The sequence below is a fragment of the Papio anubis genome, chromosome 6, assembly GCF_008728515.1.
Source record: "Papio anubis isolate 15944 chromosome 6, Panubis1.0, whole genome shotgun sequence".
Lineage (NCBI taxonomy): Eukaryota > Metazoa > Chordata > Mammalia > Primates > Cercopithecidae > Papio > Papio anubis.
Window position 1 is genome coordinate 57,046,251 of NC_044981.1, and position 17,901 is coordinate 57,064,151.

At 33.3% G+C, this 17,901-nt stretch overlaps 1 protein-coding gene across 12 annotated transcripts in view; it reads right to left on the minus strand.

Annotated features, from left to right (window-relative positions):
* The window catches only part of KHDRBS2 (KH RNA binding domain containing, signal transduction associated 2), a 631,237-nt gene that overhangs the window by 36,704 nt on the left and 576,632 nt on the right, over positions 1-17,901 (minus strand). For 10 of the 12 annotated variants that reach the window (XM_017957975.3, XM_017957970.3, XM_021937396.2 and 7 more), the window contains 2 exons: positions 9,378-9,551; positions 7,364-7,424 (listed from right to left, as the gene is read on the minus strand). In XM_017957975.3, coding sequence (XP_017813464.2) covers positions 9,521-9,551 — 31 coding nt within the window. In that variant the 3' untranslated portion in view covers positions 7,364-7,424; positions 9,378-9,520. Of the gene's footprint in view, positions 1-7,363; positions 7,425-7,977; positions 9,552-17,901 lie in introns of all 12 variants that reach the window. The other 2 variants (XM_017957976.3, XM_017957969.3) reach the window with 1 other exon arrangement.

A 17,901-nucleotide genomic window follows, 5' to 3' on the forward strand; every position in this document is an offset into this window, starting at 1 on the left:
ATAGCTTCCATTTAATCAATGGTAAGTAGGCAAATATAAATATAGACAGGCATAATATACATGATGATTAGGGTTACTGTACAAGACTCAATATCTTGAACCAATATCAACTTTATACATAGGGTTGTTGAGAAAATAAATGAAATAATTCTTAAAAACACAACAGTCTTGACAGGTAGTATGCACTCAATTATTGAAACTGTCTTTTTCTTCAGATTATTATTATTATTGAAACAATTGTTAGTCTCACTTTCATTTTTACGCCTGACTGTTTCACTGTAAACAATATATATGCAACATTATTATAAGGATTTTTATGTATAAACATACCTTATAATACCTATTATAAATACATCCAATATATATTTGCTTATAAATATAATAACGATTTTTAACAACTGTTCTAAAGGCTACATTAGCTAAATATTTTATAGAGAACACTATAAAAATGTTTAAGGTGTTTAAATGCTCAAATATATTTAAACATATTAATATGTTTATAGACTAAATTTTTATTTACATGTTTGATATATACCATGGATATTTTCAAATAAAAATGTTAACCCAAGAAAAAATAACTAACTTGGGGAGGATATTTACTAAACTTGGGAGATTATACACAAACCTGCATGATTTTGCTTAACATAGTTCATAAGTCTATGAGTATGTACTATTATTATCACCATTTTACCTATAAGAAATTTAAGCTTGAAAAGATAAAGAAATTTTACTCACACTCTAGAGTGTGTAGTATGGATTAGTTCCATAATACATGATACAACTTTAATCACTATCCCCCCCCCCCACACAAATCAACCTATTGGAAATGGGTATTAGCTTATTTTCCACTAAGAAACAAAATTCAGCTCACTTCTGAAAATTAAAATTGCGTATATTTACACACCAGAGTCCCACTTCAAATAAATAAATAACAAACAGCTGAAGAATGGAGGAGGAAATGAGAGAAAGGAAGACAAAGAAATAGAAAAGAACTATAAACCAGTCTATTAACAGCTATCTCTGAGGAGTACGATCATACATTTTTTATTTTTAATTATATATTTACATTATATACTATTTTTGTTTACCTTGAGAATGGATTACTAGATGACAATGTAAAAAAAAAAAAGTAAAAAAAAAAAAGTAAAAAAAAAAACCCTCCAAAAATACTAATTTCCTATCAATTCTGTCAAATTCTAAGACAATCATTATTTGTACCTGAATTACTCACTAGAAACAAAAAAAGATCTTTAAAAAGTTATGCGAATTTGTGCTTCATTAAAGGTTATCAGTGATAAAAGGATTCCAGAGAAATTTCTCTGATGAAATGTGATATTACTTATTTTACAAATTATTTGCCTTACAAGAAAGCATAAAGCAGCATATCTAAATAAATTCTAAATAATTATTTATTGGTCAATAAATTAATTTATACTTATAAACCCTTAACAGGAAAGTTAAAAACAGAGTTTAAAAATTCAACATTAATTTCACTTTAAAGAATATCTTTAAGCAACATATAATTATAATTTTCCCTGTTTAAAGACATTTAAAACTGCCTTCATTCCAGTCACAAACTTTATTTAATGATCTTTGTAAATTCCATAAATAAGTGTTCATTTCTAATTTTAAAGTTTATACTTTGAAAAAATTACAGAAGTTGGACAAATCAGAGATGTTTGCTCATCTAATTCATCCTCTTGTACTTTATAGATAAGAAATCAAAATTTTATGAACAGAGATTACATATTAATGTTATTTTTCCATTTTCATTAAATATGTTTCTCTTTCCCTTTTAATATTTCTGCCTTACAATGGACATGTATTGGTTTCATAATTAACTCAATAAACATTTCTCATTGTAGGAGCTCTGTTGAATAGATTGGACATTGCACTCTCCCACATAGCTGTCAATTGCCTTTCTCTCTGTCTTCTCATTTTCCTGTATTCTATTGGGAAAATGACACAAGACACTGAGAAGCTAGGAGCATGATGACATTAGAGTAGTTGACAAATGTCTTCATGTCTAAAAAGGTAGGCTGTGAATTTAGAGGATAGGAAATATGGTTTACCATTGTGAGAGTGGACAATGAGACAGAGGAGAGGGAACATTTTCCTACTGATATGTCATCCTGAGAGGCATCAAGATGATAGAAAATCTGTGAGATCAAGCATCTCCAATTTTCTCCTGGAAATAGATCCTTCACTATACCCCACAGTGAAGTATGAAGCATGGTGTAACAGGAACTTAAGATTAGTGTTCATTAACTGGTTGCCAATTTTTAAGTTGGTTCACTGTGTATTTTTTGTGTGTGTGGGTATAAAGAAAGATAAGCCAGCTGTTGTTAGGGCAACCAGTAGTATATAAATCAGACAACTTTCTCTCCTGTTTTCTCAATTCCTCTCATAATAAAGTGTAAGAGACTGAGATGTAAAACAATATATCAAGTAGAGTTACTTTTTCCAATGTACACTGTAAATATTCTTTTGAATAACAATTAATTTATTCTACATAAAAAGACTAAGAAACTAATTTTAATGATGGATTTGGAAAACTGGTGCCTGTCACCAAAAACAGCTATTTTCTTGTTAACTCAGATATTTAATTGGAAACTAGAATGTCAAGCCAAATGTTACACATTATATTGACAACAGGAAATGCCTTTTAAAAATATTTAACACTGAATGGTATCTTCACTTAGGTTCTTAACACATGACTGCATGGCTTATACAAAGATATTTCTAGTTTGAAATTGACCCTTATTCTTTAAAGCAGAGTTTTGATCTATAGATTGACGAATAAAAGCTTGAAATTGCTTTCATGCTTATTTAATCATGTGAGTGGTTTTCTTAAATGTCAAAATGGAATTTAGATTATAAATGAATTCATTTGTTCTACCAATGACTGTAGTCATGCTTTGTGGCAAGTGTGGAATACTTTCATCTATGTTTTTCTATAATGAAATCAGAATGATAAATGCGGAAAGATCAAAGTAAAATGACTGACTTCAATTTAAGATGTTTTGGCATATCATTTTTTACATCAATATTCATCATATTGCTACAGAACAGAAATTATGTTAAGGCTACCTGGAATTCTGTATCCTCTTTTCGATCAAATTTATTCAGAGTTAGGAAACTCTATAGTATTTTGGAAAATGTGTGGGTTATCAAACTGTGTTTTAAATATTGGCTTTGCTATACATATTAGCAGTGTGACACTATTTCCTCTTCTGTAAAATGAGTTTAATTATACTTCATTTGCATGCTTGTTCAAAGAATTACAGATGCTTCATGTAAGTTTTTATATGTAAATTCTAGTAACTTGCCCAGCATATATGCCCCAAAACCAGAAGATTCCACTATCATTATTGTTATTAATGCTATATACCCTTATATCAATCATAAATCATGTAGTCAACTTTAACAATTACCATACAATTCAATATTTTCAATCATTTACTTACTACATGATTTTTTTTGCAGTAAAAGTTAAACATTTTTTTAGCAATAGGTCTTTTGATACTGAAACTTAATATTTGATACTCAATGAGCTCAGATTACTAATCATTGTTCTCTATTCGCTTTAGAAACAAAACAAAACAAGACAAAACAACCCTACAAACTTCTGTATTATGTGAATGAAAATATAGAGCGAATGATATAAGGAGTAACATTTTAAAATTTTATTTACTGTTATGTAATAGAGTACATATTTTTGGTGTACAGGTGATAATCTAATACGTTCGCATAATTTGTAAAGATCAAATCAGTGTAATTGGGATGTCCACCACCTTAAATATTTGTCTTTATGCAAGAAACATTTGAATTAATCTCTTTCAGCTATTTTGAAATGTATGATAGATTATTATGAACCACGGTCACCCTACTGATCTATCAAACACTAGGTCTTATTTCTACTCACTATATATTTGTATCCATTAATCAACCTTTAAAAGTTACATTTTTAAAAGGTATTTGTAGCTTTTAAAATACTAGTCTATATATTTTCATGTAAAGACCTAAAAGAACAAGAGTAATCTTTTAATAACATAGTTTTAAAAAAAAATTACTTTCAAAGAATTCTTGATAACCTTTCATACATCATTTTGTGACAACTTTATTTAAAAACTATTGGTGCTTCAATTGTTATTAAGCTAAATGGTCACTTCCATTAATACTGTATATTAAAAGTGAAAATTATCTAAATATTACACTAGGGCATCTAGTGCCCCAGCGACCTCAGGGCACTATAAGACCTCAGGGCACTATTCAGTTTCCTAAATGACATCAAATTGATTCTAATTTAATCATATGTGAGTTCAGTGATACATTTTGTTGCACAAATATTAGTAGGCACAAAGAATTTATTCTTAATTTTATTATTACTAAAATACTTTGTTTAGTCTGATTGTCTAGTTTTTAGCTAATCTGATTTGTCTAGTTAATCTGATTTTTCAATGAGGTTTCCAGTTGTAATGGAATCATCAGTGTACCAAGAGTTAGAGCATTATCTGAAAAAATACATAGACCATGCATACAGATAACTTTAAAATATGCTTAGGCTGTACTACTATCAAAAAACCTTAAAATGCCATGCAAGTTTGTATCACTTGCATGAGGTGGATGTCAGACATGATGTTTGCCAACTTTGGGAGCCACCACATTGAAGATCATGAGAGCAGACATGATGCCATGAGCCCACATGAGACCAGCATTGTTTTCTGATACTGATAAGAGAAAGCATCCTCTGTGCATAAGTTTGCCAGTTAGGACCACTTGCTGAATGGTTTTCGTTCAAATGAAAGTTGCCACTAAAAGGAGAAACCTAGCATATTCATTTATGATTATTTTAAGAGTCAGGCAAGTTATGACTTGCCAATAAATGTCTCTGCTATATATAATTACATTTTTCTAAACTTCAACTTGATATCAAACTTAAGTCTCCATTCTGCCGAGTGGAGAAAAATCATCCCAGCCAATTCAGATTAATTTTGATCAGAAGTTCCTCTGTCAACTCAGGGATTTATTTTTCCCCTTCTCTTTTTCCTGGCTTGGATTTAAGTTCTGGAGGCATTGGTGTCAGGGAGCAGCTGATCTTCTCGCCTTTCCATGTTATTGTGTCCACTGATGACATCTGCATCCTGGCCAGCACTGGTCTATGTTGAAGCTACTGCATCTTCCCTGCCTTCCTGTGAAAGCAATTGTATGTGCAGCTTTCTCTACCATACTTGCTTCACTCTTGCCAGTGAATACACCCTACAGATACTTCCACTGGATTGCACCTGACACGCACTGGTGTGGACAACTCTGCGAGGCTTGCTGCCTCCCAGACTCCTCTTTAGTCAGAGATCCTCTCTGTGTTCCAAATCCATCTGAGGCTTTTATTGGATAAGGGACACAGTGTATATGGCCATTAGTATTGCCATATTAAAGGCCATACTAATATTTTAGATATTGCTGCCTCTTGAGCTCTCTTCTCAGCCTGTACAATCTTTACCTTGTAGATATATGTAGGTAGGTATATAGAAGTCTTTTATATCTACTGTTCAATGCATAAACTTTATGTTCAAAGTCAATCAGGCTTATGCTACTCAAAATGAAGGTATCTGAAAATAAAAATTCCCTTTCTTGCAAATCATTGTTTTTGTACTTAAAAATAATGTTCTCTTTTCTTGTTCAACACTAATGTTTCTGCTGTGATAACCCTGCCCTGAGTTAATGTATATAAAGATCTAGTCTGAATGGTGAGAGTCATAGGTTTATAAGACCACAACAACAATCAAATAATTATAGTGAATAAAAAGTCATATTGATTAATACATCAAAAGAATAACAACCTATGGCTGGTTGTTCTTTCATTGCTTTATCAGATCAAGCCCAATGTTTGAAATGGATAAAAGAATAGTGAACAAGGTGTCTGGATGAGAGATTCTTTTTCCTCTTGCTTTACAAAAATAGTGACAATTTTTAATACTCCAATATATATGAAATGGTACTGATAAATAAAATTTCAGAATTTAACTCAGAATTCAATCTTGCAGAGAAAAGAACTTTAGTTGAAGCAATATAGTATTAAATAATTGTTTTAAGAGTTTGAATTTTAGAAAAGCTATCTCGAAGAGGCAGTTAGTAATGATAAAATTGACTAAATGTGAGATTTATCTTGTCTTATTGGGGCAGTTTTCTTAGGAACAGCACTCATTCTTTACTTCAAACCTGTAATAGCTTCTTCTTCCTTTTCCTTATAAAATTTGAACAATTCAGCACAGCACTTAGTGACAACTGGGACCTCACCTGAACCAGTAGTGTTTTCAGGCTTTGCCTTTTCTCTGTGTACTTTCATAAGTCTGCCCCTCAGGGCCCATTGAGCCTCTGCTTTCCTCTCAAACACATTGAATTTTTCCAGCTGCACAAACTGAGACAGCATATTCCCCTCACCAGGAGGTGCTGCCTTCCTCACAGTGAATGAGCTACTCCTTTCCTTCCATTCTACCTCGTATCTCCCTCAGTCTCTGTCACTGCCCCCTTTCCCCACATCATAAGGAATCTCCAGGCTCTCTCATAGCTCCCCTCAGCTGATCACTAAAGTTAACATATATTATGCATATTTATGTAGTAAAAACAGGACTAGACACAGAAGATTAAAACTTGGAGTTTAAAACCCTGCTTTAAACATCACACCAAGTCATTTCAGTTCTTTGAGCATCACCTCAGCCTGTGGATTTCATAACTGTCCCGGCACTCTTTTCAGTCTGAAGTTTATTGGCTAAAGTTTTCAACTCCTTGTGTACAGAAACCAAGTCTCAATTTCAAATAGCAATTTTGCTCAGTGACTATCTGCTAAATAAAATAGAATGCTGGAAAAGCTTACTGATAAGTCTAATGGGATAACTGGGGGAAATAATGGTAATGTTTAGTTATTTTATTTTACTCTTATGACAAGGGGTAGGTAAGGAGTTGGTCACGGACCACCCTGTCCCTTCCCTTTATTTTAGCCAATGATTGTGAGTTCCATCTCCTATAACCAAGTTTTAGTACTCTTTCTTTGTACAACTAAGGAGAGGTAGAATATAGTAGTTTATAGCAAAGAAAAAGGCTGAAGTTTAACTACTAATTCACAATTCACTTGACAAACTTCTGATTATATTCACAAAGTCTTGCCAGGTAAATATTAAGTCATACCACGTTATTTCAAAAAGGATAAAAATACATCAATTTCTTGACAACAACCTACCTAAGCCTTTTCAGTAGTTCAACAAGTGGCATTAGGTGTTTTAGCTCACCACTATAGCTTCACGCTTTATTATGTGTTCATGCTGATGAGATTATCTATTTCAAAGAAGATAAAAAATAAGCTTACCTCCATCCTTCTTAGCAAATCACATCCATTATTCAATTATGTGTTCTTTCCTTGTGGGTACCTGAAATAATGAGAAGGAATAGAAAACGAAAATTAAATATAACTCAACAGCACTTTGTAAAAGGCAAATATTTACAATTTTAATTGATGACAGACACACACTTCATAATACTATTAGCATGCAACTCCAGCTGCAAAAACTGAACAGCAATATGCCTAAGCTGGTTAGCAGCAAAAAAGTAAACCAATCACATCGACAAAAAGCCACCATAAACAAAAAAACTGTATTTAAAAGATTAACAGTTTTGGCATTCATCCCTACCATCAAGTCTTTCACTTTCTTTTTTTCCATCAAAATTTAGCTTACGTTTGAAGTTAGCAAGAGTTGCATTACTATTATTGTTAATTTTAGTTCTGTTTATTGCCTTGAGGGTTATATAATTTCAAATAATTTTGGTGCCTCTAGTTAATGTTAATTAGTTTTTTTAATAGCCTATAGACCTATTTGTTATATTTTTGTAGGTTTACTTTTTTAACTATCAGGAACTTAATAACTGAGAATATTTAACATTACTGTTGCATAGGCAAAATTACAGAGTTACTATTAGTGTTACCTGTTTAACGTTTAGTCATCCTTTGAGTCCTGCGACATATTTCCTTAATAATCATCAGCCATCAAGTCTGATAGTCTCAAAAGAAATATCAGCCCTCTAAACTGCCTTCAAGGGCGGTGATATTTAGCACTGAAAATTACAAATAAAGTTTTTGAGGTTGAATAGCAACAACTGGCCAGTGACACTGATGATTTGTTTGTCAAAACAAATTGTTATAAACTACGCAAATGAAGTCCACGCACTCCTTTGAGTGAAAACAATAAAGTGAATCTACGCAATGCTTACATGTTGGATGGGATATTTAATGTGCGGGGAAACTCAAAGGTTGAAGAACTAGGCATTTAGACAGTGGTAAGTGGTAATCTTACCTCTTTATACTCCATTACTCTTTCTCACGAGAGACATGCTAATGCAAACAAGTCAATCAGAATTTGTGTTTAGCAAGATAAAGCTTAGAGGATAGTTTAAAATCCATTTATTATTCTAAATCCATTTTTTTCCATTAACATGTTATACATTAGTGTTTACTAACCATGATTCATGTAACAGTTTAGTTTGTTAACTTTTAAATTATTTAACAACCATAAGTTATTAATACATTTTTAAGTATTACACAAATATCTTAAAACAGGCTTGGGTTCATTTTTGTAATTTTTAAATAGAAAACAGTTTAGGCATCTCTTGAAGAAGAAATAAAGCAGGCATTTAAAGCTAGAAAACAAGTAATTCCAAATTTAGTTTTTACAAAAGTTTTCAGCTTTATTGACAAATTATGGCAAACATATTTGACAAATTGTGGTTTCCTATTTAGAGAAGCTTACACATGGAACTTTATGTGTGTGTGTTTTTTTTCTTTTTTTAACAAATACAGGTTAAAACACTGAACAAATTCAGTTAGCTACATACATACAGTAGCTGCTTGTTTTCAACCCCATTAAAACAGCATTTAAAATTAAATTTACAAACTTAATATCGAACATCTTTGTCTAACTAACAGATATTAAAAGACAGGTTAAAACATCTTATCTACAACTTTATTATCAGCTAGTTCAAAAATCATATTACAGTCTTTTAGCAACCCTAAACAAAGTTTCTGCTAGTTGGTTGAGACTCAAAATCTGTTAACAGGTTCATGCTTTTTCTCAAAAAAAAAAAAAAAAAAAAAAAAGGAAAAAAAAAAAAGATTACACACAACAATGAAAAACAACCAAGAGAATATCATCCTACTGAGAGGTTTATAGACTATGCTTGCCAATGTCTTTTTCAGTCTGTTTTGTAAAATAATACTAGTGTCAATGTCACACCAACAGTATAGAGGGAAATACAAGAAATATATGGGAGTAATCATGAGCAGTTATCCCTAGAATAGAAAACAACAAACAAAAAAAAAGGACTATTACTTGTCTTGTTGCTGTTTATGTGGAGACCACAGGCTATGAATTGTCTTTAAGGTGAGGTCACAGGTGGGAAGGACCTTCAATATCTACCATAGGGGTGTTCCCTGTATCCCCCTCTTGCTGACCTCGGTGGTGGTGCCTTCAAGCTAGAGCGGGTTGTGGCCCATTCTTCTGGTGCTGTGAAAAAGAGAAAGACGGTAACACACACATGACTTCACAGTTACTAAAAAATAGTCATGTAAGGCACAATAGTTGACCGAGAAAAAGAAAACAAAAGATCTCAACACTGAGCTAAAGCCTATTTTTTCCACATCGTAAGACTATCAAAAATGTGTATATAAATGTGTACCATGTATTTAATATGTGTTAGATTTAAATGCCACAAAATAGAAGGAGGAGTATCAGTGTAAACCCCTGCCCACAAAATCTTTTTACACAGAATTCTTAAAAATAAATAAATAAATCGGATATAGTAAACCAGTAGTCCTTAGCCCTTGAATAACTTGAGAATCACCTGGAAATATTAAACAATCACAATAAAAGATAACTAATGCCTGTTCTCTGTCCCCTAAATCTACTGATTAGAAAAATCAGGCCGGGCGCGGTGGCTCAAGCCTGTAATCCCAGCACTTTGGGAGGCCGAGACGGGCGGATCACGAGGTCAGGAGATCGAGACCATCCTGGCTAACATGGTGAAACCCCGTCTCTACTAAAAAATACAAAAAACTAGCCGGGCGAAGTGGCGGGCGCCTGTGGTCCCAGCTACTCGGGAGGCTGAGGCAGGAGAATGGCGTGAACCCGGGAGGCGGAGCTTGCAGTGAGCTGAGATCCGGCCATCGCACTCCAGCCTGGGCGATAGAGCCAGACTCAGTCTCAAAAAAAAAAAAAAAAAAAATAGAAAAATCTATGGGCTGGGACCTAGGGTTTGGTATTCAGATACTCCCCAGATGATAGTTACATAGTCCAGGGTTGAGATCCATTGGGCTAAATTGTAGAGAGAAAGTGAGACATAAGCAGAAGACAGAGTAGAAAAAAAACTTAAGCAGCAAAATCAGTAAACAAAACAAAACACAAAGATATCACTTTTTCCAAGTAAACAATTCAGTAAATAAAAAAGTATTAGTACACCAAGAAAACTCCATTTACCTGCTAATTTTGGCTAGGTTCCAAAACATTGAGAGTAATAGAAATCTATTATTCCAAAAGAGCAAGAAAGAAGCAACCAAGCTTTTGAGTACTGTGGAAAATAGCTATTGTAAAAATCTGTGTCCCCAGAAAAGAAATGCAATTATTCTTTAAAAGAACTCAATGTTGGCTTTATGGTAACATTTTATATGATTCCAGCCACTAGGTTATTTTGGTCTCTCAATCAGAATTCAGTTCCTCAAGAGCATAGTTCATGCATGGGTGTGTAAAAGGAGGTATGGACAAAGGGAAGAAGGTTACTAGAGACACATAGATATTGATAACTGATATATAAAATAATGGAAATATTAACTGGGAAATAATTGCAGATTGAGGTCAACTAAGGTAGGGCATTTGCCCCTAGATAGTTCATCTGATCATAAGAATTAGTTGAGAAAGACTACCAGAAAAGCATACAAAATTTCAATTGTACTCATTATGATATAGAGCAAATGAAAACAATCTACTATGTAGAAAAATGATCAAAAGTTTATCATCGTTGGGAAAAATGGCACTTAAGTGGACAAATATTAGTTTTTTGAGAATATTCTCACCAGGGAATTATTATTACAACAGATACCTGATAATAAATTTTTAAAAATCTCTTTTACTATTATTTTACTTCAGTATGTGATGGGATAAAAATAGGAGTAAGAAACGAAATGAATACAACAAATGTTGCCGTTGCTCAAAATATAGGTTTACCTGGATCAGAGGGTGGCATACTCTGGCCTGTGAACCAAATTTGGCCAGCTTATTGTTTTGTAAATAGTTTTACTGGAACACAGGCATGCTATTTATTTACATATTGTCTATTGCTGCTTTCACGACACAAAGGAAAAGTTGAGTAATTGTGACAGAGATTATACTGCTTGAAAAACCTAAAATACTTATACTCTGGGCTTTTGCAGAAAAGTTTTACAGATTCCTGCTCTAGACCATGTTGTTTTTGGTAGGAAAATGCAGATATTGGTCTTTCTGTTGTAATCTTTTGAAGGCAGGAATTTATCCCCAAACCGTTTGACTTTATGAACATAAAAATGAAAACAATTCCATGTATTTGCTTGATTGGAACTAAATAAAACTGTTTTTGGTGTACTCATAGGGAAAACACATCCAGCATGTACAAGCTTGAAAGTACCTACTTAGCCTTATGTAAAACGAGTATTTACACCATGTTCATGAGATAAACCAGGCTATATCATTTTTTTTGTCTTCTGATGGTAAAATGTATCGCAATTTATTATGCGATACCAATTTATTATGGGGTATTATTGGAGCAAAAAGAATGTACTACTTTTGCTCCAATTATTCTAGAGTGTTAGAAATCCCTGGGTTTCACTCTACAGGATTTAAGAGCTGAGATAATAGAGGCTTCAAGTTTTCCCAGGAAATAGAAGTCCCAGGTTCTTTTTTAGATTCTGAATGTTCCTGAAAAATAGCTGAACAATCATGAGCGGAGTGACAGAACACTTGTCACATACACTCCCAGATTTTTTCAGAATTTTAAATTGACATAAACCTAGGGACTTGCTACAGAGGACATAAGTGTTTAATAACTACTCATCAACTTGGCTTCAGTTGACTTTTTCTAAGTCTCTAGGGCAGTTAATTGATGAGCTAAAACTATTCATGTCTTAAATGTTAGCCAACATTAGAATAGGGACTGTCGCTATCCACTGTTGCTTCCCCAGTGCCTGGGAGAAATGCAATGCCTAGTTAGGACTGAAGCAGTAAAAGTTTACATGAAAGAAAGGGTGCATGAATGAAGAAAGGAACTATGCAGAAAGTCCCAGTGATAATTCAAAAAACAGAAACAGTTGAGCTAAAGAAGTTTAACATTTATTTTTAAAACTCTTTAATTAGAAATCTTATGTATTTGTTATAGAATTAAAAATCAGACTTCTTACTCAAAAGGGTTAGTTATCTAAGTATCAAAAATATTTCACTATTGAATTCAACGAAGTAATCGTAGTGGGATCCCGTTACAAAAAAGTAGAAAAACATCATATTTCATGGCACAAAAATGTGCTCTTTCATAATGCTGTTCTTCTATGTGAATTAATACTATGCTCTTTCCTCCTTGCTCAAGGGTAGGAAAATGGAAATTATTGTTAGTTCATGATACTTGTAACTGGAAAAGTAAATCGCCAGCCAAAGTGATTTCCTACCCAAGCGAAAGTAAGTTTCTAATTGTCCAAGATTCCATACCATTAGCAGAGGAAATTAAGGACTTATTTCACTTAATTCAGACCTTGCTTCCATTGTTTACATGTTCTTGGTAACAATAGCAAAGAGAGATCAGGAAAAGTATTATTTTTATTTGTGTCCATCTTTATCTTTCCTAATATCAGAATGTTTATATATAGTTACAGATTTACAATTGCCACATGATAATGCATGCCAGTTTTTCTTAGTGAAAATACGTTCTTTGGATTGTGATTGGAGAGTCCCAAAGAATGTTTTTCCAGTGCCACCATATAGTGCGTCATTGAACTTTATATGGTCGGCCAAGGCCCTCATTGTTCACCAGCGATATTTAGGCCTCTGGATTTCTTTACTGCCAGTACCACAGATAGAAGGGATTCTAACCTGAGTCCCATGGAATTTTGAGCATGGAAGAGGCCCAAACATAGGGAGAGACAAATCATGACTGGGTTCCTCATGATGGAGTTTCTCTGAAATCTGAAGTTATAAAGACCCACCAATGAACTTAGAATTCATCTGTCCTCTTGGGTCTCTTAGTAGACAAGAAGATTCTAAATATTTTAAGCCTTCCTACGAATTTTAGAATCCTGTTTTTTTCTAGTCCCATGGCGTGTTCTAAGATGTCATTTAAAAAACTCACTGTGATAGTAACAAACCTGCACGTTGTGCACATGGACCCTAGAACATAAAGTATAGTAAAATAAATAAATAAAATAATGATTAAAATTTAAAAAAAACTCACTGCATCCAATGAAATTTATTTATCCTTTAGGGAAATGATAAAAGAAGTAAGATTCTGTCAATATCAGGATCACTGTCACATGAGAAGCACCAGCTAGGCTATGAATTAATCTAATAACAAATTTCTCCTCAAAAAAGGTACGAAATAACTATCTGCCAAATTAAAATTATGGAATGGGTTACATAACTGTGAATATGAAAATAGCAAATCAAGACATGAGAAACAGAAGTTAAGTGACTTGATCCAATTGCCACCCTTTCTTGGCTTCCAATTCAGGCTTTAAAGTATCATATATTATAAGAAATATGAGATAAATTTATATTTATTATACGAATAATAAAGCATCACTAAATACATTTTTCATTTATTGAAGATCTCCGATATCCTAGTTACTAAACTATGCCCTGCATATAAGGACAGTTGAAGGGGCCTGTAAAAGACACAGGAAAAAACTAACATGAAATTTCATAGATTATAACACAATTTTAATTGATGTTTTAAGAAAATGCTGGGGAAAGCACAGGGAAAGGAGGTCTAACTTTCATCATTCAGCTGAACTTGTATTGAACTCTAACATTTAATCATCTCAAAGAAGGGATTTTCTGAGCAAATATACTCAGTAAGAACACGGGTGCTGTTGAACTTATCTAAGATAATTCACTTTCTTTAAAGACTTTCCTGTGTTAATTATTTTGTATTATCTGGCCTTGCTTCTAAACTGGACTCTAAGATCTATGAGAGGAAATATCGTCTACAGTGGTAGACACTGAATAAGAACAAATAAGAATATTTGTAAGCTGTATATAAATGAATGATGCTACTAAATAAAAAAGGGGTTTCAGACCAATTATGCAAAATAAGTAAAACAGAACTTTTCAAAAAGGCATTGTTAGCAATTAGGTTGTCATGTTGCATGTATACAGTATATGTCAATATTTCTTTCAAAAGTTCTGTTTTTTATTAACTTAGGCTGCTATTTTACCCAGCGAATCAGGTTTTACAGATTGCCTAGAGTCCATCCCTATTTCATGGTAGTCAACATCATTGAGGAACATTTGACTTTGATAGAAGAGTGTAAATTACCTAGGTAACTCTTGTGCATTCAATATTACTGTGACTTCAAACGTTTCTGTATCTCAAATACTGTGCGAAATGAGGCCTATTAAGTGCTATGCATTTGTCAATGTGTCCTTATTTCTGCAGTGGGACCAGGTACCTTGGGGAGCATTCACAGTGGGAAAGAAAAATCTGGATGATTTTTAAAGTTGCAAAACTACGTTCTCTGATAGTTCCAGAGATACCGAGGTAGTTGGGAAAAACATGAAGCATAGGAAGGAGGGGCCAATTCAGGAAAAGCTGGCATTATTTAAGTATCTGGAAAGCAAACTTTTAATGTTTATGTTTCAGGAAGTAGTTTTAAAACACCATCTAAGAGGAAATTAATTTTAGATATCAGTTCAGAAAGGATAAAGGAGATCATGGAGCTTACTGAGTGCAGTCATGATACTCTTATTTTGCTGTCTTAGATAGTTATTTGTCTGTATCTCTGAAATATGGAAAAGAATCTTAAAAAAAGCTTGTTAAACCCACAGCAAAAAAGAAGGAAGTTCATGCTATTTATTTTTGGTACACTGTAAATCAATATGCAAAAATCACAACTAAAGTAGGAAACTTAAGTTAGTCTCTATCATTACAAACCGCTAGTGTTTTTGCTTTGCAAATCATATAATGGCATCATGACATGGTTGATTAAAATTCACCCTGGCTTTGAGCCACTCAGTTTGTTCATCTCAGCTAAGTTTCTGATGTTTCTAAGGAGTATTATTCTATTTGAAAGCACCTTTCAAATACAATATTCATGGGTTGTTTTGAGGCTATTTAGTCCCAAAGAATATGTTAGTTTAGATGTTTTGCTATTGTTGCAACTCACTATTACGATAGCATCCATTTTATTTACTTAATGTTTAAACACCTATCATATTTAAAAAACACTATTATCACAACTTTGAAGGGCCTATCACAGCGCTAGGTATTTTGTGTATATTATTAGCAAATATCACACTTTTCCTACAAGGTAGCTGTTGACACTACCTTTTTTTAAAGATGAGGAAACTATGGCTCAGAAAGTTTAGTTGTTGGGAAGATACAGAATTTTTGTCTCTAACTGTCTCACCATCTATCCACCAACGCTTTCTCCTTTTCCTCTTTTTTTCCCCCTAGAAAACAAGACTTAATTTATTTTACTTTCCTTGAATTATACAATAATTAGTGTTGACTCCAACAACAATTAATTAGCCAAATGAATGAAACTGTAGTTATAATTTTGTTAGCAAGAATGTGGGTCGCTTCAACTGAATTTGTGAAGGTGCAAATCCAAAGTGGAATGCGGAGTTCTTTGCACTGCTCTGAGCATTTTAAAATATTAATGGAAATTTGGAACTGAGTGGCCCAACCATTTCAACTCTACAACGTGTATTCCCACTATTTGTAATTATATAGTTTATTATTTTAAGATGCAGAGGGTAACAGAAGAGGGAGAAATATGGGTGACCAGCATCTCTTTTCACAGATGAACATGGTGCATTATGTTCCAACAAGAAGGGTTGCTAACTTTGAGTTCACATCATTTATCCTCTCAGAAAATTCAATCAGCTTCTGGGAAGCATTTACAGCTTTTATCACTCTTTCAGATTTTTAATTAGATGTCCTCTGTTAGAAAAAATGTATCACTTGGGATAATCCATTTACAGAGTAACAAAGGACTTAGCCTTTCTATGAACTCCATTCTCAACCCTAAAATCTTACCATGCACATGGCAGGCACTCAGTAATTATTTACTGAACAAATTAGTTACATTTAAATATTTTGCCTCTTCCTTTCAGACCCATAGGTTTCCCTCAGATGGATTCCTTCACTTTTGAATGGTAGTTCCCAGAGTCTTACAGCTGATCTGCATTTGCGTTATTGTTCTGCCTCTTTCTTGTTGAAAGATTCCTTTCTACAATCTTAAAACCATTTTTTAAACTTTTCTGCATTTTTATATTATTGTGCTTAATATCTCCAATTTACTTCATGTATATACCTAATTTCCATATTATAAACTGGTTTCACAATTTTATCTTCTGTGCCTAAGCTTAGTTGGTTTGAATTACTGCTATATTCTAATTGTGAACTCAAGGAAGGTTAAAAAAATTCCTGACAAACTTCAGGTTGCACCAAGAACAATATTCCAGGTAGTTTTGCATGTAATGCATAATTTTTACCAGCTTCTGTTTTCCCAGGCGAGGCCACTGTGATTTGCAATATTAGAAAGAATCCCCATAATTCCAACTCCTTGGTGGTAGTGGTGGTGTTTTCAAATTGCCTATTCAGTTCTAGTCCCTATCCTACACATTATTGTATTTAAAAAGTTGACTCAATCTGTACCATTTTATTTCTAATTATCATCCATTAATAATTGAAAATTATATATGTCATTAAAATTTAAACATTTTATTATTGGCTCTGCTGTATAGTATCCTGCAGCTGTAGAATAATACAGGCCAGTGGTTCTTAATATTTTTAAATAAGTATGTGCCTATTTTATTGCTATGGAGTTAAGAACTCATTTAAATAAAAAGGAGACAAAGAAGCTAGCTAGAGAAAGGATTTTCAAAATGGAAGGTACAGAAAAAATGGAGAATGATAATTGGACACAATGTAGAAGGTTATCTGACTAAAGTCTAAAACATACTTTCATTATTATCAAATAAAATCCTGAATCATTCAAAAGACTGGAATTCAGCTAGAGACTTTTTGAAATGCACATAAGGAGTTCATAATATGAAGAATAATAGAAGGGAGAATAAACGTAGTGATATAAAGTAATACGGTATAATTCTCTTCTCAAAGAATTCCAGTACTCCCTTTAACTCAGTAAAGAAGGTAGGCTTGGTGACAGAGCTTCACAGACAGAGATTAAATCTGTAGTTGCCTGATAGTCTCACTCCCCCTACATTCTTCATTTCTCTACCTAAGAACAGAAATGAGCCAAAGTTACAGCAATTAGAAAAAATCAGGTTTTCAGCTCTACAAATGTTAATATTTCTGCATGACCTACTCTAAGTGCCTGTGCTTATGCCACAGTGTGCCTTTCCCTGCTTTTCCAGGTTGTTAAATGGCTCCCACCACTCGTGAAAGATTTTAGATAGTGTTTGTCCCTGGTTACAGGGAGGTAAGCTCTAAATCCTAAAATTTCCCTAGTGATTGGAGGTCTTTAGTATTCATGGTGAGCCCCTTCAACTACACCTTATAGTTTATACTAAGAAGATGATTCAAGATGGCAATGGTCATGCCAGGAAGACTAACCATAATATTAGAGAGTTGGGGCTTTGGCCTATGTGATAGCAGCCC